At 38.2% G+C, this 26,269-nt stretch overlaps 1 protein-coding gene across 1 annotated transcript; it reads left to right on the top strand.

Moving 5' to 3' along the window:
* The first annotated feature begins 8,286 nt into the window (after window positions 1-8,286).
* On the top strand, window positions 8,287-9,387 carry LOC145982693 (zinc finger MYM-type protein 1-like). The gene has a single exon (XM_083116054.1). It carries the CDS (start codon window positions 8,287-8,289, stop codon window positions 9,385-9,387), a length of 1,101 nt encoding a protein of 366 aa, XP_082972180.1.
* The last annotated feature ends 16,882 nt before the right edge of the window (window positions 9,388-26,269 follow it).

Raw genomic sequence — 26,269 nt, forward strand, 5'->3', positions numbered from 1 at the left:
TGGTATTTGCAGTGTTTTAGTGAATCATTAAAATCTTTGATGTATAGGGAAAATAGGATAGGTCCTAGAATACTTCTAGTGTTGCCCACGAGACGAGACGGGACGAGACTTTGGTCTGTCCCGTCCCGTCTCGTGAAAATGCTGTCTCGTCTCGTGTCTCGTCTCGAAAATATTCGTTTGTCCCGTCTCGTGTCCCGTCTCGAAGGGATCTCTCTCGTCTCGTTTTGTCCCGTCTCGTCTCGTAAAAGTGATCCGGGATATCATGCCAACAAAAGTCAAAAGTAGCAGAAACACGAAATATTTTTTTCCGGAAAGTGGGATAAAGCTCCAAATATTTTACCCATTGCGTGGTGAGAATAAATAAGGTTCGTTAATCATGAGGACATTAATATTAAAAATGCAGTTTGTTGGTTACTGATTGCTAGGTATCTTATGAAATCTACCTTGTGGTTTTTCTCGCTTCATACAACTCAGAAATCAGAAATCAGAAATTTTTAGTTTTCCCGGCCCCCAAAGGACCCGCCGGGATGAGTGGGTTCCGGCACAGGTCTGCGGCAACGCCTCGTCTTGTAAGCGTCCCCCTAAGGTTTGGGGTTCTCAGATTGAGTACCCCTCCCCTTCGGGGCCCTCCATGGCATGCGTGTTAGGGAATACCTAGAAAGCACATCTAGTGTGTATGTATCAAACGGTGTCTGCCTATGTGGCACTTACCGGAAGTATAATTAGAAGGCGAAAGTGAAGGCGAAGATAGAAGAGAGGAAAGATACAAGAAGCTTTTTGCGTGACAGAGGAAAAAACCTGCCGCATGCATAAATTGGCAGTAAAAACCTCCAAATATAATTAATCGCAACATACGTGTGCGGGTATACTTTTACATTATTTACCCCAGGAAAAAACCCCCGAAGGAGGGGGGAAAACCTGGGCACTACAGTGACAGTGGAGTTAGTATTATGGTGTCGTTTTTAAGGGTTTTGGATTCCAACCAGTGACGGCGCCAAGGAAATTTGACTGGGGGGGAGGGGAGGCTGGCAACAAAATATTGTAAGGGGGCAGTCACATTAAAACGCCCGAAAACACTACACATATATATACTTATATAATAATAATTATTATTATTAGAATTATTATTATATTCATGTATGGTGTTTTGTGTGTGTCTTTTATTTAGAGTGGACGTTTACAGCCTAAATTTACTTCTTGATTACGAGTTTATCTCCACATGATTCGTTTTAATAAAGACATTAATTCTTTTTTATTGGTAAGTTGCGTTGTCTTTAGTGGCCTATTTCCAGTGGCGCAGGAACGGGGGGGTACAGGGGTACATTGTACCCCCCCAAAATTTTAAAGGGGGGTACAGTACCCCCCTAAATGCTTAAATCCCATTGTACCCCCTGTACCCCCCTACAGTTCATTTGACAAGGAAAGAAGAAATGTGTGACTCGGAAGATTCAAATTAATTTAAGTTTTTCTAACTCAAACAACTTGAGTAGAATTGAGTTGAACCGTGGCAAAGTCGCAAGTTTTTTCCTCTTTCTTCCTCTTCGCTGTTGAAGTGACATTTTGGTTTCCTTCCCTCTGCTACTGACCAGAAGGAGAAAAAAAAACACATTTCAGTCAACACCGAAAAGTCGCAGTCTTCGCTGGACATGCACGGTAATATGATACCCACGCCGGACTTGAGGGTGGGTGTGGGTCCAGCCGGCACCAGTCAACGTAACTTTGGGTTTGTCAGTTCTCACGTTCTTTTCTGTTCGAGTGAATTGGTAGTGTAGTTTGGTGCGACACTGGTGTGCAGGGAGCAACTGTCAATGATTCAGTGGCCTGCATACACGTTTTCTTCGAACTTCATTTTCTATCAGAACGTGTATGGAAGTGGTAGTGGGTGTAGTTTAAACAATGGCGAAGAGAACTATAAAGGACTTTTTTGTTCCAATTCTTGCCAAAGAAAGGAAAGTGGAAACGAGCGAAACAAATGCTGAATGTCGAGAAGAAGATAAATCGATAAAAGAAGGTATGTGATTATATATTTTTTCTCCAATACTTAATTAACAGCTTTCAAACATGGCTGTATTTGAAGGGAAGTTTAACAGATAAAAATCCTTTCCACTGCTTGTGTTAGTTAGTAAATTACTATTACGCTGCAACATGTAGACTTCTCAATGGTGGTAACGTCGTCGCCGTGTAACAAAGGGGTCCAGGGTTTGATACTCGCTGGAGGCACATAGTGGTTCAGACCCCACTTTAATCTGTAGGTCCAGTCCCGATTAGCCTAGCTATGCGTAAAGTGGACTTCAAATTCAAACGGTGAAATATGTTTGTTTTTTTAATACGGACAATTCATAATTCTCTTTGTGGTTTTGTAGTTCATGCCAAGTTGAATGTGGTCATAGTTTATTCCTGTTTTAGCGGTAAGAATTACAGTAAAACCTCGTTAATCCAGACTAATGGGGGGGATAAGTTGACTGGTTTAACAAAAGTCCGGATTAACTTAAATAACCTAAAAGAATAGTAGAAATTGCATTAAAACTCCCGTTTATAGCAACAAAACACGTTTATTGTGGTGTATTTAAAGGGCATAGGCCTAAATACACTATACAGTACAATAAAATGTATAGCACTACTGTGTACATATAATGCAGTACGAGGGCATTCCTGTATCAATGCGTCTTCTTCCGAAAGCATTCTCCTTTTTTCCCTTTTTTCTTTTCCTTTTGCCTGTCCGGATTAAGCGGAGTCCGGCTTATCAGGGTCCGGATTAACGAGGTTTTACTGTACTTCTAAGGTAGAATCGGTATGGTGTTTCTTCGCTGTTTTAATACAAAAATGTTAATAAATTGCTTCTACTACTAAATTTTATTAAAATTGGCCGGGAAAAATTGAAGTTTCCTTTCTTAACCAATGTGTATGTATACAGGGTGACTGGTAATTCGATGTATTCCCAGAAAGGGGTTAAAGTAGAGACAATTTGCAATAAATTTGACCATATGATACCCCGTCCGAAAATTAGTAGTTTTCGAGATAATCGAGTTTCAATTGTTTTTTTAAAAAATGACAATTTTCCACATAAAAAGATGAATTGAGAAAAAACTGCTCATTGTATGGAACTTATTTCAGAGTTTTCTGATAGCTAACAAATAAGTGGTTAGTTGAAAAAAAAGTTTCTCCCAAATAACAATCACATGTAAGTAACGGGTGGGTCTAAACTTACAAGTGATGATAAAAAAATGCACTCTTAGTTTACTTGGCAACGTATTAATAACAAAAATGGTATGACACGAAGCGTTCAAATTACGTAAATTACTTCCTTGTGACATCTACTATCCAACAAGATACAAATGTTGCTAACATTCACATTTGTGTACAAGAAATAATACTTCATTCATCTTCATGTGAATGGAATCAATGAACAATACAATTAAAAAACATTACACGTCTTGCTCAAAGTGGGCGCCTCCGTTACGAATGTAGGCAAGCAGGTTTTTACGGACATTTGGTCTCTTACCTCGTGATGTGATGGTGTCATTGATGTGTTGACCAGCTGTTAAGATCCTCTCCCTGAGCTTTTCGGACGGGGTATCATATGGTCAAATTTATTGCAAATTGTCTCTACTTTAACCCCTTTCAGGGAATACATCTAATTACCAGTCACCCTGTATATACACACGGCTATGCTTATAAGATAGACGTAACGAAACGTGGAGGTCGGAAATCAGGGCTAGTACGTTTAGATTAGCGCTAGATATAAACGGAATGCGTTTCATGTAATAATTCATAAACATACATTTTTTTAAGAGAGCAATATTTTCAATGTACTAGTTACGTAAGGTTAGATCAGTGGAAGTCTGTGTGGCAGTGGTGCTAGAACGCCAGAGATTTTAGGTTATAATTCTTAGTAAGGAGCTTTCTATTTACATACTACATCAATTCACCATTCATCCTTATTGTCACGATTAGCCAAATGTGGAAGAAAAGCCATGGAACAAAATAAGAAAAATGCAATTCGAGAAATTATTTTAATATATTTATGAAAATCAATAAAGTAAATAAAAAATAAACTCGACTCCGTGGCGCAATAGTCTTTTAGGGTCCAGGATCTGCCGAGCGCTTGTTCATTGGCTGATGCATGATTATAGAGCACTGAATCCTATCGCTGCTGTTTTCTGCCTTTGAAGACCTTAATCCGCTATTATTGCTTTCAAGTAGCTCTGCAATTGTCCTCACGATACTGGGTTAACATCGAAATCTTGGAGCTCACACCTCCATAAAATCTAGTAGCGCACTCTTAGTTTTAGTTAAGCTATAGTTTTTTTGAATTAACAAGAATTATTGATAGCCAGCCCTCGTAGTGAAGTGGTTAGCACATCACTGTCAGACGCCAGGGATTCCGGGTTCGAATCCCGGCTTGGGCTTGGATATTTGTGAGTATCCATTCATCAATTTCATCATATCATCAGTCATCCCCATCTTCGCAATTAGCCAAAAGTGGCACAAAAGCGAAGTAAAATAAATCAAGTCAATCAAGAATTATTGATACGCAAATAATAAATATATTTCCGATATCGTGTTTCGAAATTAGTTAACTATTTACCCTAATATGAAAAAATTAAGGTAATTTTTCCCCACTGGATCTATAATAAAAGGGCATTCCTAATTATCTGGTTTGTCTTATTTAATTTTGTAGAAAATATACTCCTATTTACTGCGTGTGCTTTCTGACCACGAAATATGTAGCTAATGGTTGATCGTGTTGATAGTCTTGGTAATTTTTACGTCGCTTTGCTATGTGAAATTGATGAAAAGGACATTCATTTTGAATCCTACACTTGAACCTGAAACTATTCGTAGCGAGTTAGCGTGTTATTGGATTGAAAATGGTCCTTAATTATAAATTTGTTGAACACTCCTGACTGAAATATTGTTGAAGTTGCCAATTTAAATGAGAAAGTTTGTAATTTAAGCAGCGTTGCCAGACGCATACGCACAGAATCCACGAAAGCTGCTGTGAAATTACACACACACTGATTTTGAAATTACACCTATATTTCTTACATATGCCGAAAAAGGGGGGGGGGTGTTTCAAGCGCAAGCAGGTAATTTCCAATCTTAAAAAAGAAAAGAAACTAAAGAGGTTAGAAACATTATTTTTGCTTTATTTGATTGCTTTTTTAAATTCCTCATAAGTAAGGGTGTCCGGAGGATTGAGCGTGAGGCGTTGTACAGTGGGATCCATGAGTATTACCGTGCAAATTGTGAATGGCTATTTTCATTCATTTTTCTCTTACATCATATGTGTTTTTAAACGATGGATTTTTATGTATGCTGGTACAGAAGTTGTTAACAGAGTGTTTAGAGTTTTATTTTAATTCTTGAAGCTCTTATTGGATCAAATAAAGTGCACGAACATGGTGATCGACAATTTACACGGTAATACTCATGGATTCCACTGTACCCTATGGACTGGATCGATTTTTTTCTGGAAGACAGTGATTTGGAGGAAAATGCCTTTCTTCTCCTCTTGAAAAATGCGTCGCTTTGAAAAAATCTCGCTCATTTTTATAAGCAAAGTTGGTGCGGGGGGGGGGGGGGGGAGCAGAACGGGACAAAGTCACCATATGATCGTTCAGTAAGTCTTTAACAAAAATTTACAAAGCAACCTGTATATGTAGCATACACGACTGGCTAGTGTATCACAATTCATCGGTTTGTGACGTATTGTAATAAATTTATTGAGCTTTGACTAACAAAATATTCTTAAAAAATCCATTATTATAGTGATTATTTGTTTGTCCAAATAATTTCATAAAAGTTAAGATGTTCCTATTTTCTAATGGGCGTGATCATTGTGGCATTTTAATAATTCGAGTGTCGACATCTATGGCAGAGCAGTGCTCTACGACACTCGGCGTCTCTTGTTCGAATCCCAGCATGGGCGTGTTTTTGTCAGTGTCCCTTCATCAATTTCATCACGCACAGCGCGCTACGATGCCGGGTTTGAATCCCGGCCTGGTTATGGACGCTCTCTACTGTGATTGTCCTTTAATCAATTTCATCGTATCAGCACTCATCCTCATCTTCGCGATTAGCCAAAAGTGGCTGAAAACTGAGTATAATAAACCAAATCATTCAATCAATCAACTTCATTAGTATATCGTCGTTAGGGGGTGGATTTATATCAGAGAATATTCAATTATTATTTGTCTGCGTTTATGTGCACTTAATAAGGCCAAAACATGCATTAAAAGTAGCATAATATGCACTATAAATTTTAAAAGCGTGTCTCAAAAATTGTGTTATTATTGTCTACCTATATATTTCTTGACATTTTCAATTAGCTGCTTTGATTTAGTGGCAGTAGAACGAGAGAAATTAAACCCCCTCCGCCCCCAGCTTTCCAACGGTTGTCGTCAGCACTGTCCACCACGGCCAGTACCTCCAAGGACCTCCCTTCCTCCAACCCCTGCCCTTCTCAAGTTTCCTGTCCCTTCCGTTCCTTTGTGAATGCCGCAGGGAGAGGTAATATTTTAAACTGTTACAGTGGATCTCTCTAAGGAAGACCGAAGCAGCAAATGAGAATCTATTTGTTTTGTTCATTTCTTGATATAAGAAATACATGATCTGCGAACGACAGAAAAAATAGTGTCAACAAAATTTGAGATATTGGAGCATTTTTATCAGAATACACACACAATCCACACACGTTTCCATTACACACATTGGCAACGCTGATATTTAAGTTAAAGCTATAAAAATCAAAACATTACACAATTCTTTCTAAAGTTATTATTACTCCTTGGCATATTTTCATGGTGTTCTTTCTTTTAAAGCTGTAATTGCGTTTAAGTTGGGTAAATCCCATATGTTTGTTACACAGGTGGAAAAACAGCAGTAAGATACATCAGGGCTAGCTCTTGTGCTTCCAAACCACGAAATTGTATAATTTTATTAATTTGTCTTGTACAAAGTTAGTATTTTGAAGGTTTAAATCAACGAAGAATCACATAAGAATATTTCAACTTTGAAAATTAATACTTTAAAATTGATTTTAAGGGAATCCTGAGAATACTGACATATACTTATGATATGGCGAATAAGTTCTTATAGTATTTGCATTAACTATATTTAAAGGATTTTTAATTGCACTTATTTAAACACAGGGATAAGTACTTATTATTTCCTGAATTTTCCGTTCCAGATGTGCGTGCTGAAATGGGTGATGTTGTAAGCTCTTCAAAAAAATCTCTTAAAGATTCTTCTGAAGAAACATCTTGTTCTGGAAGTGGAAGTTCCAATATGTTTGACAACAGACCATATCACCCCTTCAATATTTCACCACAGATAATTAATGGGCGTAAGTTCTACTTTCAAACGAAGCTCTATCGTGAGTATCCTTGGCTTCATTACAATTTATCCATAGAAGGATTTTCTTGTTATTATTGTTGCAAGGCACTGAAGAAAGGACTCTTTCGATAAAAGTATGATGAAGTAGTGAAAGTGTCCGATCTCGTGAATGGTCGTGGATTCCGTAAATGGAATAAAGCAAATGAGAAACTGACTTCACATGAATGCAGTCCACTTCATAAGGACGCTGTAACGATACTCGGTGGTCTTGAATCCGTTCCAATTTGCAGTGTGCTTTCTTCTGCAAAGAACGAACAGCAGAAATGTGCAAGAGTGGCTTTGCGTGCAATGATTAATTCTTTGCGTTTCTTGGCTAGGCAGGGAATTCCTTTGCGAGGACATTACAAGGAAAGTGGAAATGTATACCAGCTCAATCAACTCAGAAAAGATGAAACACCACAACTTGAACAGTTTTTGAAAAGAAAAAAGGACTTCAGTTCTGATGTTATTCAAAATGAAATACTACAAATTATGGCTCACTGTGTTTTACGAGAAATAATTTCTGAAGTAAGAGAGAACAAGTTATTTAGCCTAATTGTCGATGAGACTTGTGACATTAGCTGTAAAGAGCAAGTTTCAATCAGTGTGCGAACAGTAAATGACTTAGAGGTACGTGAATGTTTTTTGGGTCTATACGAAACATCTAACACAACAGGAAGTGCTCTGCATGACATTATTATCGATGGTTTGCAGCGATTTAACTTGCCCTTAGAACATCTTAGAGGGCAATGTTATGATGGGGGCGCTAACATGTCTGGTGTAAGAAAAGGCGTTCAAGCATTAATCAAACAGAAACAGCCTTTAGCATTATTTGTACACTGTAATAACCACAATTTAAACTTGGCTCTTCAAGATACCACAAGAACCATCCCTCTTTTGAGAGACACAATGAACTTGATAAATGATATTGGTGTATTTCTAAAGGATTCCCCAAAAAGAATATCACAGTTCAAAGACATCAAAGCTGCTGAAGGAGTGTCGGAGTTTACCTCACCTCGCCCTCTGTGCCCAACAAGATGGTCAGTTCGTACGTCAGCTTTACATGCGATAGTTGAAAATTATTCTGCATTATTAGCGTTCTTCGAGAACATTTCTAGTGCTCCTAGTGATTCTTCAAGCAAGGCCCGTGGTCTTCTTGACAACCTAATGAAAGGATCTACAGTCTTTGGAATCTTACTTTGTCAGTTAATTTTTGCGCCTACTGAAAAACTAAGTATCTCTCTTCAGAAGTCTTCCCAAACAGTCATCGGTAGCAGAGAAGCTGTTGAAGTAGTATTGAATCATCTGAAAGAAAAGCGAAATGATGAAACATTTCAGAAAATTTGGAATAATGTCCACCAATTAATAGAGGACTATGATTTACTTCCACCGCTGCTACCTAGAGTACGGTGTCCACCCAAACGTTTAGAGCATTCTGAGAAACCAGCTGAACCTCATAGGTGGTCCTCTGTTGAAGATATGTACAAAACAGTATTTTTTGAAGCACTAGATAATATTTGTGGAGAAATATCGTATAGATTTGATCAGCCTGATTTCAAAACCTACTGCGAACTGGAAAATCTAGTACTTTTGTCACCTGAAAATTGGAAGCAGTCTATGATAACTGAAGCTGAAAAGAGGGGAATTCCAGCAACAAAACTGAAATTGGAGATGGAGATGTTTTCAAGACTTTCGGAGATAAGAGGAATCCATCAAGTTGTAGCAAAATTCAGAAGTTTACACAAGGAAACTAGAAACCTTTTTCCCTTGATTGAGGCATTATTGAAGGAACTTCTTGTAATTCCAGCAACATCAGCAACTGCTGAGAGAAGCTTCTCCACATTGAAGAGGATTAAGACTTACCTAAGGAGCACAATGTCCCAAGAACGATTGAATCACCTTTGTGTGCTTCATGCTTATCAACACCATTTAGACAACTTGGACCTGGCAGTATTGATGAAGGAATTTGTTAACAATGAGTACAGAAAAAGTGTATTTGGAAAAGTGTAAAGGCAGGGAAATAACACTTCAGTTTTCATGTTGCTTTCTTAAATATTGAAATGATTTGAAATATTGAAATATGTTTAGGTTCATGAAGTGTAATTACAACATAACATTTGCATTCCATTTATGTGTATGCAGTGGATGTACAGTATTGCCAGGTTATCTTGAAATACATTTTCCCATGTTTTATGCAGTAATACTACTGAAAAAGTATAGCTTATTTGAGACTTATTATTGTTGCATTATTTTAACGATTATATCATTGAAATTCTGTAGCAAATTCAACTTTTAATCAATAATATAGTCATCACAGTACCCAAAGCATGACATTTTACTTTTAAATAGTTGTTTTATTCTCGCTTACATATTCATAAATGTTACTACGTATGCATGAGGTTTGAGAGATTTGCAACATTTAGGTTCATCATTGTCATTTAAACTTTCAATCTGAAAGCAGATAAATAATTCTTCTAAGCTACTATATGTACACCCCCATATGTTTTAGGTTATATGTACCAGAAAGAAATCTGTGGACATCATTATATATATATATATATATATATATATGTGTGTGTGTGTGTGTGTGTGTGTGTGTGTGTGTGTGTGTGTGTGTGTGTGTGTACATATGAAGAACCAGACATACACGGACAGACGAAGAGGTGGACTTTGTACCCCCCCAAATCAGAAACGTTCCTGCGCCACTGCCTATTTCAGTATTGAAAGACATTCATAATTTTATAATTCATCGTCTTTCTTGAGATGAAACTACTGATATAAATATTTAAGTTATAAGATAATAATATAAATGATGAAAATAATTCTTCTAAGAGTTTAATTTTCTTGCAAAATAAACGTGACGTTGGAAGAAATGAATCTTCTTAAGTATTAGAAACAATGTGAGGCACTTCTCCTGTAGGAGAATTCTGCTCTATGTGCTTTGGAGAACACATTGCCCACCTTTGGTACGTCCAGGACTTGACATTTCTTCTCAATGGCAAGAACAGCCAAATGAGGCAGTTTGCATCCAGCATCCTGTTTCGAGCAAGCCATTTCAAAGATTTTAAGGACAACCATCTTCGTAACGCTGAAAAGTTTTGGGCAAAATTTGTGTTTCACCTTTCAGGGAAATGTTATCACAGGATAAAAAAATCAGACAAAGGTTACAGTTATCTCAGAATTCAAGAAATATTCTGACCCTGGCAATACTTACTCTTACTCTACCACTCCAACGTATGTTTATGCTACACAATTACAGGCACGTATGGAGTTCGTGGGAAGAAGTTCTTCGATTTTGATATGTACGAGAAAGAGCGAACCTGCATCAAATGATTGAAGAGTGGCAAATCCTAATAAGCGTTCTTTTACCTGTCCGCGATATGTTTTGAATCGAATTTTAAGTGTAATTTGCATTTTAAGGTTCACGTTCAATACATTTCCAAATAATATCTCCTCATTAGCTTCAAGAGTATCGAAGAAATCCCCTTTGTTAAGGTTTGCCTCAGACTCATCATCTCGAAATTCAAGTCCCTGAATAGTAAGAAACCGCGATGAATCCACAATAACTGACATGTAGTGTCGGTTTTTCTCCGATCACCTTTGGTCCTGGGTTCGATACCCAGTGGAGGCACTTTAAACTATAAGTCCAGTCCCGATTAGCCTTACTGTGCATAAAGTGGACTTCAAACGCCAAATCAACCAACCAACCAAATCTTGAATCAACTTTGAATGTCTTTTAATACTTAGCGTTGTCACTAACGACCACGATTAGAATAATTTGCCCGTACTACAGATGATGTCTTGTGGTTCTGAAAATATTCGTGATGTTTTAAAATCATCCACATTCAACACTTTTTCCCAGTTCTTAAAACTGGTTAATACTTAGGTTAATCTCGGCTATTACAGGACATAAATGAATGAGAAATCACCTATGCCCAGGTCGGCGCTCGAATCTTGGACGAAGCAAATTAATATTTGTTAATCAAGTTGGTATTGTAAGCAGGAAAGTGATATCATGCAGAATACACCACTTTGAAAAGGTGAAAATCGTCATACTCTTATAAATGAACTCTCTTATTATTCGATATTTAATTAACTTCAGTTGGGCGGCCCGGGTGGGGGGGGGGCGAAGTGTCTGACATGGGGCGTCCCCCTGCCTCATCTGGCGTCGTCACTGCTTCCAACCCTCTAATAACTTCGCTGCTGATAGCCTCACCTTCGAAATGGAAGCTTGTGTGTCGGCGAATAATACAAAGGACTTGTGTTCACTGTCCCTCTTTCATACAAAGTCTGCCGTTTTCCTTTTCAGCTTTCCCTGCAAAACTTCCTGTCAGCAAGCAAACCAAATTACAGAATTTTTATTGCCCCTCCCTTGCATCAACTTTCATTCCTACTTTAGGCCTTGATTTATGGCACGTACCCGCTACTACAGGTAGTGTTGCCCACGAGACGGGACGAGACGAGACTTTGGTCTGTCCCGTCCCGTCTCGTGAAAATGCTGTCTCGTCTCGAAAATATTCGTTTGTCCCGTCTCGTGTCCCGTCTCGAAGGGTTCTGTCTCGTCTCGTCCCGTCTCGTTTTGTCTCGTCTCGTCTCGAAAAAGTGATCCGGGATATCATGCCAACAAAAGTCAAAAGAAGCAGAAACATGAAATATTTTTCCGGAAAGTGGGATAAAGCTCCAAATATTTTACCCATTGCGTGGTGAGAATAAATAAGGTTCGTTAATCATGAGGACATTAAATTAAAAACGCAGTTTGTTGGTTACTGATTGCTAGGTATCTTATAAAATCTACCTTGTGGTTTTTCTGGCTTCCATACAAGAGTGCTCTTTTCATTACTGCTATACCTTTTGGAAGTTTTGAAATGTTTTCCACTAGACCTTCTTTCTTTCTGAATGTCGAACTTCCGTGCACTATGAAAATGTACATTTCTTCTTTAAATTCTAAGCTTGGCACTCGGGAGCAACAAAAAAGTTTTTTAAATGTGTAGTACGAACACAAAAGACTATTTAAAATTTCAATACTTAGTATATTACATTTATTGTTCTTAACATTGTTAAACATCTTCTATGACATAAGTTTCAAAAAGTGTTTCTTTGTGATATTGTGCTGTTTCTTATGCTCAGCTTATGACGCACATACTTCTTTGTTTTCCCTTTAGCCTCTAAGTCCGGTACCACCACCGCTTGATCTAATTTATCCTTCGGTAGGCACGCATCTAGAAATATATGTCGGAGACGGGTGTCCCAGCCAAGTGTTTCAGAAGAAATGATAATAATAACATTAACGACAACAATTAAGCAAATGTGTAAATTAATACATTAATATAATTCATAGGTCTATTCATTTGAATATGTAAATTAATCAATTCTATTATTATTAATTACATGAAATGTTACAAAGATTGTAGAAGAATAGTAATATAACAGCACGAATATTAGCTAACATCTAGCTTAAGTGTAGTTAAGATCGCCTAAATTTGCATAAAAACAACTGTCCTGGCAAGACGTTTAATGTAAAAAAAGGTGATTAATTGAATATTTGCTGACTAACAAAAAAGGATGTTACATCCAGTTGACGAAAAATAAAGTTCCTGATTACTATTTTATGCTCATTATTATAAGTAGTAGTGTACATAAATCTTCATTGATACTGTCATTCAAAGCCGTATGATCGCAATAAAATCCTTGTTCGGCAGGAATAAGTAAACCTCGATTATGCTAAACAAATATATTTTTTTGTTTAGCTAGAGCAAGGTCCCAGGAGGATGCAAGAAGCCTTTCCTGCAAAAGTGTATGTTGTACGAAGCGAAGAAACGTGACAAAACCACCACGTATGGAAGGCAAACCTGCATATATTTTGTATCGCACATTTACAGAGCCGTGCCTCCTGAAGTTATAAAAATCCCAACTTCAATGATTCTTTTAGACATATAGTTGAAAAAAATATGTTTAGATGCACCAAAAGTGCATCATTATCAGATTATGCATATAACGTGTTATTGAAATCAAAAAATTGTGTAAATGGATGCCTCCCCGATGGCGTTGTAATAACGTCGAGGTCTTGTAATCAAGGGTCCCCGCGTTCGATACACAATGGAGGCACAAAGTGGATCGGATTGCACTTTAAACTGTAGGTAGGTTCGCGATTTAGCCTATTTGTGAATCAAGTGGACTTAAATAAACAATATCAACTTTAAGAATATTAGAATCCACTAATTCACCCGCACCTAAGTCAAATTTCACATATCCCTTTTCATCCTCGTTCATAGACTTCCTGCAATACTCTTGTGCATGTATGTTGCATCCCACCAGGTGCGAGAAATGTGAAGTTATTCTTTCCCTGTACTGCGTTATTTCTTTTCATAACAGTAAGGCTAAATTCTCGTTTTATCTGAACTTTTAAAGAATGTGCAAAATACGTCTCTATCTTTAAACAACCACCCTTTCTCATGCTTGTGCAAAATAATCCCACTCTATCTCAGAAAACCTCTTCCTACGATCAAATGAAGGAAACAACTCTCAAGTCTCAACAATTATAATTGTTTGCTTAAATTTCCTATAATTTATACAAACAGTAGCACATATCACGTCCTTTGGTGCAACACTGTCAACAGCTAATGTTACTTTCCTCATCCTAATAAATTTACTTACAACCAGTGACGGTGCCAGGGAAATGTGACGGGGGGGGGCGGAAGGGGGGCAACAAAATATTGTAAGGGGGCAGTCACATTAAAACGCCCGAAAACACTACACGTATATATATATATATATATATATATATATATATATATATATATATACATATATAATAATACTTATAATAATAATAATAATTATTATTATTATTATTATTATTATTATTATTATTATTATTATTATTATATTCATGTATGGTGTTTTGTGTTTGTCTTTTATTTAGAGTGGACGTTTACTGCCTTAATTTACTTCTTCATTACGAGTTTATCTCCACATGATTCGTTTTAATAAAGACATTAATTCTTTTTTATTGGTAAGTTGCGTTGTCTCTAGTGGCCTATTTCAGTATTGGAAGACATTCATAATTTTATAATTCATCGTCTTTCTTGAGATGAAACTACTGATATAAATATTTAAGTTATAAGATAATAATATAAATGACGAAAAAATGCTTCGAAGAGTTTAATTTTCTTGCAAAATAAACGTGACGTTTGAAGAAATGAATCTTCTTGAGTATTAGAAACAATGTGAGGCACTTCTCCTGTAGGAGAATTCTGCTCTATGTGCTTTGGAGAACACATTGCCCACCTTTGGTACGTCCAGGACTTGACATTTCTTCTCAATGGCAAGAACAGCCAAATGAGGCAGTTTGCATCCAGCATCCTTTTTCGAGCAAGCCTTTTCAAAGATTTTAAGGACAATCATCTTCGTAATGCTGAAGAGTTTTGGGCAAAATTTGTGTTTCACCTTTCAGGGAAATGTTATCACAGGATAAAGAAATCAGACAAAGGTTACAGTTATCTCATAATTTAAGAAATATTCTGACCCTGGCATTACTTACTCTTACTCTATCACTCCAACGTATGTCTGTGCTACACAATTACAGGCACCTATGGAGTTCGTGGGAAGTTGTTCTTCGATTTTGATATGTACGAGAAAGAGCGAACCTGCATCCAATGATTGAATAGTGGCAAATAATAATAAGCGTTCTTTTACCTGTCCGCGATATGTTTTGAATCGAATTTTAAGTGTAATTTGCATTTTAAGGTTCACGTTCAATACATTTCCAAATAACACCCCCTCATTAACTTCAAGAGTATCGAAGAAATTCACTTTGTTAAGGTTTCCTCAGACTCATCATCTCGAAATTCAAGTCCCTGAATAGTAAGAAACCGCGATGAATCCACAACAACTGACATGTAGTGACGGGTTTTCTTCGATCACCTTTGGTCCTGGGTTCGATACCCAGTGGAGGCACTTTAAACTCTTAGTCCAATCCCGATTGGCTTTTCTGTGCATAAAGTAGACTTCAAACACCAAATCAACCAACCAACCAAATCTTGAATCAACTTTCAATGTCTTTTAATAATTAGCGTTGTCACTAACGACCACGATTAGAATAATTTGCCTGTACTACAGATGATGTCTTGTGGTTCTGAAAATATTCGTGATGTTTTAAAACCATCCACATTCACGCTTTTCCCCAGTTCTTAAGACTGGGTAAAACTTAGGTTAATCTCGGCTATTACAGGACATAAATGAATGAGAAATCACCTATGCCCGGGTTGGCGCTTGAATCTTGAACGAAAGTCACATACACATAGCTCTATATATATATATATATATACTAAACAAATTAATATTTGTTAATCAAGTTGGTATTATAAGCAGGAAAGTGATATCATGCAGAATACACCACTTTGAAAAGGTGAAAATCGTCATACTCTTATAAATGAACTCTCTTATTATTCGATATTTAATTAACTTCAGTTGGGCGGCCCGGGTGGGGGGGGGCGAAGTGTCTGACATGGGGCGTCCCCCTGCCTCCTCTGGCGTCGTCACTGCTTCCAACCCTCTAATAACTTCGCTGCTGATAGCCTCACCTTCGAAATGGAAGCTTGTGTGTCGGCGAATAATACAAAGGACTTGTGTTCACTGTCCCTCTTTCATTCAAAGTCTGCCGTTTTCCTTTTCAGTTTTCCCTGCAAAACTTCCTGTCAGCAAGCAAACCAAATTACAGATTTTTTATTGCCCCTCCCTTGCATCAACTTTCATTCCTACTTTAGGCCTAGATTTATGGCACGTACCCGCTACTGCAGGTCAACCTCGCCTTATGTTTGGTGTTTGCCCCCTGAAGCAACGGTGTCCATTGTTCAAAGCGAAACCTCTGTCAGTGGGGAAAGGGCGAGAAATAGTCTCGGAATACACCCTGGTCGTAAACAAGCTCCCGCCACCCTGATATTGCTGTCAGATTTCCTCTAAAGTTCGATAAAACTACTTTGTGAAATGTGTTTAGTAACGAGGGAAAAATGTAGACAGTAGATACTACATGTATTTTGCTCATAAACTTGAAGGCTAAATTTACAGAATAAAAAGAACAGCTACAACATCCCTTCATCTGATTTACAGAAAGGCTAATCGGGACTGGACCCACAGTTTAAAATGAGGTTCAAATCACAATGTGCCTTCACTGGGTATCGAACCCGGGACCCCTTGATTACAAGGCGACATTACTACTACTGTATCCGGGGAGTCCCCTCATAGAAGAAAGTTTCCTTCTACGACGATTATACAGAACTTAGTGCAATTCCTTCATTTGTAATCTATTCTATATCAGCCTCAGTATTTCGTTATTACAATCCAAGGAATAGTATTCTCCTTAAATAAGAAATAAAGAAATAAAAAAACCATTGGAAATAATCTTCAAACGGACGTAAAAAAATCGAATCCAACCACCTGCAGAATGCCTGAGGGAAACAATAAGAATTTTCTCAACAAAGACATATCCGAAATTTCCATAACATTCTAATAATTTCGCAACCCGTGCAAATAATCATGTGGTAAAATCTTGTCGTGGTTCCCTGTAAACACTAAAATCACCAAATCATTTCTTTCCATATTTCCCGTATTTTCTCCTCCTCTTTAGCTCTCAGCTGTTCGGAGTGGGATAATGCTAGATTATTTGTACCTAATTATCTCCTTCTCTTAGTCTTGCTAATATCTTGGACTCCTTAATAACTTTCCCAACAACTCCTTATCAATTTGTACTGCCATGTTTCCTACAATGCTTTTCCTACTTCCTAATAACATTCACTTCTGTACACCCTTTGATGTAAACATTAAATAATAAAAATAAACCATATCAGTCGGTCCGTTTATCTTTCCAACCTATAGAGCCGAGACTATTTTTACAAGATAAACCTCGGACGCAGACATTCCACGATCTTTTGGCCCCTCCTTCCACCTTCTCTACCTGCCCTTTTACTTGATGTTATTCAGAATTGAATTAGTATCTGGAGTACTATCGTAACATAAAGTTATTAACCTGGAATATTTTTTTTAAAAAAAATGGGGAGTAACGCTGTGTGTCTCTAGAATAGTCTTCTTATTTTGACTTAATACACGCTTAACAACGTTTCTAATTGAAATATTTTATTCGAAGCAAACAAGTATTTGCAACTGAATAAAAATTTTGCTTTTATTTTTTCGAGACATTCGAGACGAGACGAGACTTTTCAAAACCCGTCCGGTCCCGTCTCGTGTCTCGTCTCGAAAACGAGACGAGAAAGGCATTCCGTCTCGTCCCGTCTAGAATTTCAAAAGGCTTGTCCCGTCTCGTGTCTCGTCTCGTTTCCGAGACGAGACACGAGACGAGACGGGACATGTCCCGTCCCGTGAGCAACACTAAATACTTCCTTGTGGTACTGCTTGTTTGATATCAAGCCATTTAGACATGCACGATTTATTCTCATGTACTAATTTTACACATTGTTGCCTGACTCATATATAAGGAACCGAATGTTGTCACTTTTCAATATCGTTATTTTGATAACTCCAACATTTCGTATGGGTACTGCAATGGTTTCTGCATTGCATTCCGAACAACGTACCGTGGTTTTATTCTTCATATTTTCCCCAAATTCATGGCTGGCGTGTTGTGATTTAAGATATGAAAAGTTCCTGCGCTCAATGCCGCCGCGCGGGTTACGGATTGTTAAAACACGTGAAGGAAAGTGCTGGACAACAGAAGTACAAAGAAAGTCGTTTCGTTGACACCAAGTTCTCCACACAGTACAGTATCCTATTCGATTATTTGCAAATACTTAAAGCTTTCAACACGTCTTTATTTTGCAACGTTTGTGTCCGACACAGCTTCTTTCACGTTTGTCTCTCCCACATTAGGGAATGTTCTTCTTGATATTTGTCTACGTGAAACATGTTCACAATGCTTGAAGTACATATGCGTTTCCTAGTTTTGATTTCCAACTGTCAGAGCTCGCTACTTCAGGGCGGTTACTGGATATGTTTGTGAGACAGAACAGCTGTGATACGACAGTTATTGAAAATGAACACCCCTCGTACAGCACAAACATGTTCAAACTTTGATCGGAAAGATATGGAACTTGGTAACTAGTCTTAGAAATGTGTATCTATACCATGTCGTTCCTACCAACTTGTCAAACAGAAACCGTCTCTAAAATAGTTGTTTCTGAAGTTGTTTTTTTTTTTCTGGTGGTGGGGCAGATACAATTAGACGATTTAAACTTGGCACAATACCGACATCTTTGCAGGTGGCGTGGTGAAACACACATCACTGAATAGAGCATCGAGCGTTTTCTCGAAAAGTTATTTTCAAACAATGACTCCGCTACTATAACACAGCGTGTTTTTCGACGACATTTTGACATCAGAAGGAACGGAAAGGTTCCGATACGTCAAACAATATTGAAATGGGTTCAAGACTACTGCATCCATTGTCAGCAAGAAGCCTCCTGGTCACCCACGAACTGTACGAACACCGGAAAATGCTCGATGCTCTTCCGACCAAGCATGGTGACATAAGGCTTAAAACCGCTTTATTCAGGGAAGTGTGTTTCACCGGCCCACCTACAAAAATGCCAATATGGCGCCCCCCTTGCATGTGCTTGTAATATTTTGTTCATTTGTAATTTTGGTGCATCTCTGAATTATTTTAGATGTGAAATATTTATGTTAAAAGAACAATTAAAAAAAGTAAAATGAAATCTAATAATGGTTGAGTGGACGGAAAGGCATATGCCTTACATACACCATTAGAAATAATGGATAAATAAATAAAATAAAATTTAAGAAATAACTACATAAACATGTAGAAGTTATTTGGAAAATAAGCTCCAATCCAACGCAAAATGGACGTTGATGGAGAAGGACCAGAACCGCAACCGGTGACCAACTCGAAGAATGAACCCTCGAAGACCTTTTCCAGCTCTTTTATTTTCCATTCAAACGCAGTTTTCTCACAGGCAGCGTTTCTCACAGCCTGCCTGGAAATTCCTTTGTTTTGCTCCTCCCATACGATGTCGTTCCTGTCAACTTGTCAAACAGAAACCGTCTCTAAAATAGTTGTTTCTGAAGTTTTTTCTGTTCAGCGGCTGTGAAGACCAGTTTGCTTCCTTTTTCTCTGTCCTGGCCCCCTCCCCTCCACCCCCTTGTGTCACTTACCTTGCCGTTTCCACCTTGTCCACGTGCACACACCTGACCAGGAATCGGACGTTTTCTGCTCGTCAGTTTCACTCCTTGAATAGTGCCTAGTTAAGTCCAAAACAAATGTGTTGTATGTTAAAGGATAATATAATATAAGTTTATCAATATATAGTCTTATAACAAATCACAATAATGTGACAAAATTTTCGATTGATCACCACCAACTATCAGAAATTATAAAATCACTTTCTCTCTCCTTCCCCTCTCTCTCACACACGCACAGAGAGGGGAGGGATATAATTAAGACGCGTGCAAATAGCCTAAAATGATGACACACCTATAATAGATATTACAAAAAAAAACAAAAAACATGTAATCGCACGTTGATGTCTGTGTCCAATTGTTATGCTTGTAAATTGAAGTTAAAATCAGACTAGACTAAAGTTTAAGCGAGAAGTTAACCTCACGTTTAGAAGTAAAAGAAGAGATTACTTGGAACGCAAAATTAACGAAAAGAAAAGCAAAATTCACGCGCCATCGTCTTGGATTGCTGTCCTTTTTTACAGGAGAGACGATTATCCATTGTGAAAAGTGCAAAAAGACAATGAACTCTTCATAAACAATTTATGGATATTTATAGAAAGAAAGCATGGCGAGTCGAGTTTCTATTTCAAGGGGTTCCAGATTCGATACCCGGTGGAGGCACATGGTGGTTCGGATTCCACTCTAAACTAGGTCCAGTCCCGATTAGCCTTACTGTGCATAAAGAGGACTTAAAACAGCAATTCCAGTTCTGTTTAAATAGTGAACTCAAGTCTGAACATGTCAAGAACGCTATAGCATTTTCAATTCAATTTTATGTTTTGTAAACTAATATTAATAGTCACTTGTTCTGTACCTGAAATTTTCTCAATATATAAATAACGTATGTATAGCAACGAATAAACAAACTTTGGCTATGTATTACAGTGACTAACAGAATAATTTGATTAAATCTGCTCGAGAGAGAACACATAGATTGCGACCTGTATAACTTCTGGCAACGGACAATATGTTACCTTCAGCCTTTAAAAACGAGTCCGATAGAAAAAGATAACGACACCTCTTGGGTCCAAAGGAGACAGACGAGGGTACGTGATATAGTGCAGAAAATATGAAGAATTGACTGCTTTTAAGTAAGATCCTTTGCAATTTCTCCGCTGTTCGGGATTACTAAAAGTCGGGAAATCATTTCCCGAAGTCGGGATCTGACTTTGATAATTCACACGTCATTTTGAATTATTACTTTCTTCCTTTAAAGTACCCTTCATCACGCAAATGCATATATTCAAGGTACCATGAAGGACTGTAGATTAAGCTGCCTCTGTTTGATATCTGTGCATTGTGAAAAAGTACAAAAAGAAAGAGAACTGTTCATCAGCAAAGTGACAGATGTTTATGGAAAGGAAGCAAGGCGAATCCAGTTTTTAAATAGTAGACCCGAGTCTGATCTTGTATACAACGCCAAAGCATTATCAGTTAAATTTGAATTTTATGATTTGCAAAGTAATAATAATTATTATGATAATAATAATAATAATAATAATTAAAGTTGTAGGGTCCCAGATTCGATTCCCGGTGGAGGCACATAGTGGTTTAGATTCCACTTTAAACTGTAGGTTCAGTCCCGATTAGCCTTACTGTGCATAAAGTGGACTCAATCAATCAATAAAGTTGCTGACTGAAGGGCAAGATATGAAATCTTACCCGCCCCCTCCCTTTCCCTGGTAAAAAATCCGGCGGGCGACCTTGATACGTAATATGAATCTCTTGTAGAAAAAAACTCGATGTAGGATCGATCTCTTCTAAAAGTACAAATAGCCGAGCAAATAATGGACGGAAACATTCTTGTGGTTTCAGTGAGAATTATGTAAAGGAAGTTATTACGCGTGAATCGTGTGGTTTTCTATGAGAGTTTCTATGTACTTAGGAAGCAATTCATGATTCTGGGTATTGAGGAGGGTTATTTTAACCGAAGCAGAAATCCACATTGCGAAGGAAATCGTCTTTCTTCTTCCATAGTACATGAATTTGCTTCGCTTCCTTTCTTTTTTAAGCCAAAAATAACTGTTTATCCTGATTCCACTCTAGGAATGGCTTGGATACTTCTTTAACGTTGGCTATGCTATGGCCCTACGCTACGTTTCTTGAAACGTTAAGTGGAGACCATGTTTCACTAACTTTGAATTTGAGTAGGTTTCCATTAAATACAGGATGATTTAAATGATTGGAGCGGTTTCATGAGTTTGTATAATATTTGACATATTGCCATGAAATTTTACAGTAATGTAGAAAAACTGAAAAAAGTTGTGTTAGGACTCCTTGGACTACATTTCAAGTGCTCGATATGTCTCCCTAGGGCCGGGGAGACATACGTACGTGCAACACGTGCATTTGCACGGGGCGGCAAAATGTATATAAAATTGAAGCTGCATTATTTGAGGCAGTTTCGTCTTCTTTGGGTGGAGAAAATTCAAATTAAATCCATTTGCATATACAGTATAAACCAGAAACGGATAAGAAAAGCAAAGAGTAACTGCGAAAGAAGAAAGGAAACGGTGCCGAAAGTTTATATTAGTTGTCCTCTTACAAAAGCAACTATTATTGTCTTGTCTGTGAAAATGGTAAGCAACGTCTACTGTGCTTGTGCGGTGCCAAGTTACAACGTTATCTATTGTTTGATCGCGCGACAGTCTGCCAGTCCTCCGCCCCGCCCCCTGTTATCGAGGTTTGAGTTAAACTGACGTGTCGCATTCGGTGGTCGGAAATAGAGCTGCATTGTTCTTTGACTTGTTGATTGCGAAAGGTAGTGATGATAGGTATTGCCGAATCGCGCAAGACGCAATAGTAAGGACGAATATCCGCTGTTTTTGTCGTTGCTGGTTGCACCTCACTTACGTTCTTGACGGTGTAAGGATAGTGCAGTTAGTGTATGTCGTGTGTGAGAACGAGCGCGTTTGAGTGTGACAGTGTATTGAGAGACTTGTCTATTTGTCCTGTCATTAAAACAACTGGTTTGTCAAGTCGTAGTAAGAGATTTAAAAATTATTTGTTGCATTTGTAATTGTAAACTAAGGTATGTCTGATAAAAGGAAAAAGTGTTTTTTTTTCTTTTTCATTATTGATGTTGCAATAATTCAAGAAAGATTTGAACAACTGAAAGCTCACAGTTCACATTTCTCATTTTTATATAATATAGCTAAATTAAAAACTATGGACACAAGTGAGATTTTAAGAAAATGTGAAACTTTGGAGAAACTTTTAACACATGAGGAACACCGAGACATTGATGCCACTGAGTTATGCGATGAACTGAAGGTACTTGAGTGTTGCATTACATTATTGACAATGTTTCGCTCCAAATGTAGCCGTAGCTTCGAGAATACTACTTACTCTGCCGGTAACAGTTGCAAGTGGTGAACGTAGTTTTTCGAAACTGAAGCTAATTAAAACTCATTTACGTTCCACAATGGGGAATCGCGGTTATAAGGACTTGCCATGATCTCAATTGAACATGAAATTGGTCAAAAATTAGACTATGGTTCTGTTATTCACGACTTTGCAAATAGAAAAGCTAGAAAAGTTAATTTGTAAGCTTTCCAACTTAAGGGAAGAAAAGGTACAAAGTGAACAGTGTAATCATGAAGAAATCGTGGTTCACGAGGCATACATAATTGTACATACATAGTTTATTGTAAATAGTGTTGAAGTGAAGATATGTTACTTCATGTACAAGTTCTGGAAAATATACATAATTATCTACAGTATAAATAGTCATGAAGAAATAGAGTTCTGCAAGTCGGCAGAAACTATGGTGAGTAAATGCAACAGATATTTTATTATTATTAGGCTTAAATATATATTATTCTTTTTTATTTATGAATAACTTATCTTCTCTTATTATATAATTTTTTTCATTTTATTGTTAAAAATTGGTTATACCATGTGAAATTGCCACGGATAACAAATTTGTTGTTCATACATTACGTTTTCTTTGTACGTATTTTGGAGTGGGGTGGCAAGAAGTAAAATTGCACGGGGCGGAAAAATTCCTAGGGCCGGGGCTGTGTCTCCCGTTACTGATTCTGCAGATATCGAGTCCATCAGTTGCATTCGAGTAGCAAACTCCTTGCGAACCACTTCGTCATGGGGCATGAGGGCTTGTATGTACCAATTGTAAGCAGTAAGTGTTCTGTTGCAATCGTTTCCGTGGGATCATCCAAACGGTTGGTTGTGGAATGTTCAGCTCTCTGCTTGCTCTATACGACGCACGTCTTTTGAAGCGATAGCGGGCGGAGCTACTGAGAGCGTGTCCTTGGCGACCAGCCAATGGCAGGAGTGCAACGTTGTACAGTTAGGAGACTGCGGCGCGCAAGTTAAACGCCGTGTTCTGTATTTTTTCTTGCGCGCAAGAAGTTTGCATAAAACTCGCCACTTTAAGGTTAATCATAAGATGGGAGACGACATTTTGAACATGACCGTCCAAGTCCCATGAATTTCCGTCGCCTACAGCCGGAGTTATCGCTTCTCGAAGAAACACGAGAAACAACACGTATCTACACACACACACACACACACAATGACCCTTTCGTTTTCCATCCGTGTTCCTTCTGGGTTTTTTTTCGTTGCCACCTTCTTGACCCCGCCGAGTTGTTGTGTCTTGGTAAAGCTATGGGTGTCAAATTCGGCTGAATATACACAATAACCCTTCATTGTTGTGGGCGTTCACGAATATAGCGAGTCAGTTAAGTCAGTTTGAGATCAGCGTTTTCGTAAGAAGGGCGGTGTAAGATAATTATACACGTACGTATATAATTCTGCGAGGATTCAATACAGCCCTTATTGATTGATTGATTCGATTTATTTTACTTCGCTTTTCTGCCACTTTTGACTAATCGCGAAGATGAGGATGGGTGGTGATATGATGAAATTGATGAAGGGAAACTTACGATCACCTATGCCAGGGCCGGGATTCGAACCCGAGAACCCTGGCGTCGTAGCGCGCTGTGTAATACAGCCATTATGTTCGATAGTTGTGCAATAGTTTGTGTTCCGTGAGTGTTATTAAATAATGTTGCGCCGGCCCCTATGGTGCAGTGGTTAGCATATCGCGATACGACGCCAGGGGTCCCAGGTTCAAATCCCGGCCTGGACATGGATGTTTATCCATGTCCATTCATCTCTTTCATTATATCATCACTCGTTCCCATCTTCGCAATTAGCCAAAAGTGACCGAAAAGCAAAGTAAAACAAATTAAATTAAATTAATAACGTTGCTCTCGAAACGTAGTACCAGCAGTACAGGCACCGAGGGCAAAATATTACGTTCACAAGGCAGAAATCTTACTTTTAAAGTGTATTCTTACTTTAATGAATTGGTGTCGGAAGAAGTGCGTGCTGAAACAGTGTTTTCTCAAAGTCGAGAACTTTCGGCTAAAGCGTGTGGTGTATTTGTTTTTACTGTGTTGCGTAATATAAAACAGGGTAAAATATCTACCACAGAAATCGGTGACCCCCTATTCAAATCTCCTGGGAAACATGCCAGAAAACAGAAACGAGCGATGATGATGATGACCTTGCAGTTCCTCTATGATAAATTCCTTCAACCTTCTTTCAGGTACGAGTTTCTCTTATATGAAGCAGTGATATGATGTAATCCTGTGCAGAATTCTTCACTATATATTTCATTGTACTCTAATATCACGTGCTTGCATTATATATAAAAAAGTTGAATATTGGACACAACGAATTCTCTGTGTTCCCCTTCCACTAGCAGTTGGTTTGACAAAAGCGCAAGCATGCGCTAGCAGCGTATTGGCTGAACTCATGTTCCTTCTAAAAGCGTACGCGTTATAGTCGTCGACTTCTGTGGGCTACTCGTACGTGTGTAAGTCGCTCGCACGCGCTCAACAGTTTCTTCTTTCACTGGAGGCCGACCCGTTGATTTCCCCTTACAGAGGCATCCCGTAGTTGTAAACTGTGAATACCATCGATGAATGGAGTTGGCACTCGGTGCATCTTTCTTGAACTTTGTTCTAAAGTGTCGTTGCACTGTTTTGACCGACTGATATGCATTAAATTCCAGAACAGCATAAGCTTTCTCAGCGCCTGTCGCCATCTTTACTCACTGCTCAGTGCTGCGCTCTCCCGACAGAAATCCGAAACACGCCTGCAAGAGTAGAAAACTTTTTGAGTTTTTCTACATTACTGTAAAATTTCTTGGCAATATGTCAAATATTATAGCTACAGCAAACTCATGAAACCTCTCCAATCATTTGTAATAACCCTGTATATGGATGAAATCAATTAACATCTACAAAAGATTCATAGTACGAGGCGCATCCAGAAAGTAAGTTTCCCTATTTTTTTTAAAAAAAAAACAACAACACAGTTTCAGGACACCATTTATTGGCAACAGGTACAGCAAAGGTTCAGCTATTTTTCAACATAGCAACCACCAGAATTGAGACACTTGTCGTATCGTGGTATCAACTTTTGGATCCCACTGTCGTAGAACTCTGCCGCCTGTGAATGGAACCAGCGTGTGACAGACGTCTTCAGCTCTTCGTCGTTGCCAAAACGCTCACCGGAGGACAGGAATTTCTTGAGGTGCAAGCAAACGTGAAAATCGCTGGGAGCCAGATCAGGACTGTAAGGTGGATGATCAAACAACTCCCAGCCAAATTCCGTC

This window comes from Lepisma saccharinum, unplaced genomic scaffold (genome assembly GCF_977018435.1).
Source record: "Lepisma saccharinum unplaced genomic scaffold, izLepSacc3.1 HAP1_SCAFFOLD_340, whole genome shotgun sequence".
Taxonomy (NCBI): Eukaryota; Metazoa; Arthropoda; class Insecta; order Zygentoma; family Lepismatidae; genus Lepisma; species Lepisma saccharinum.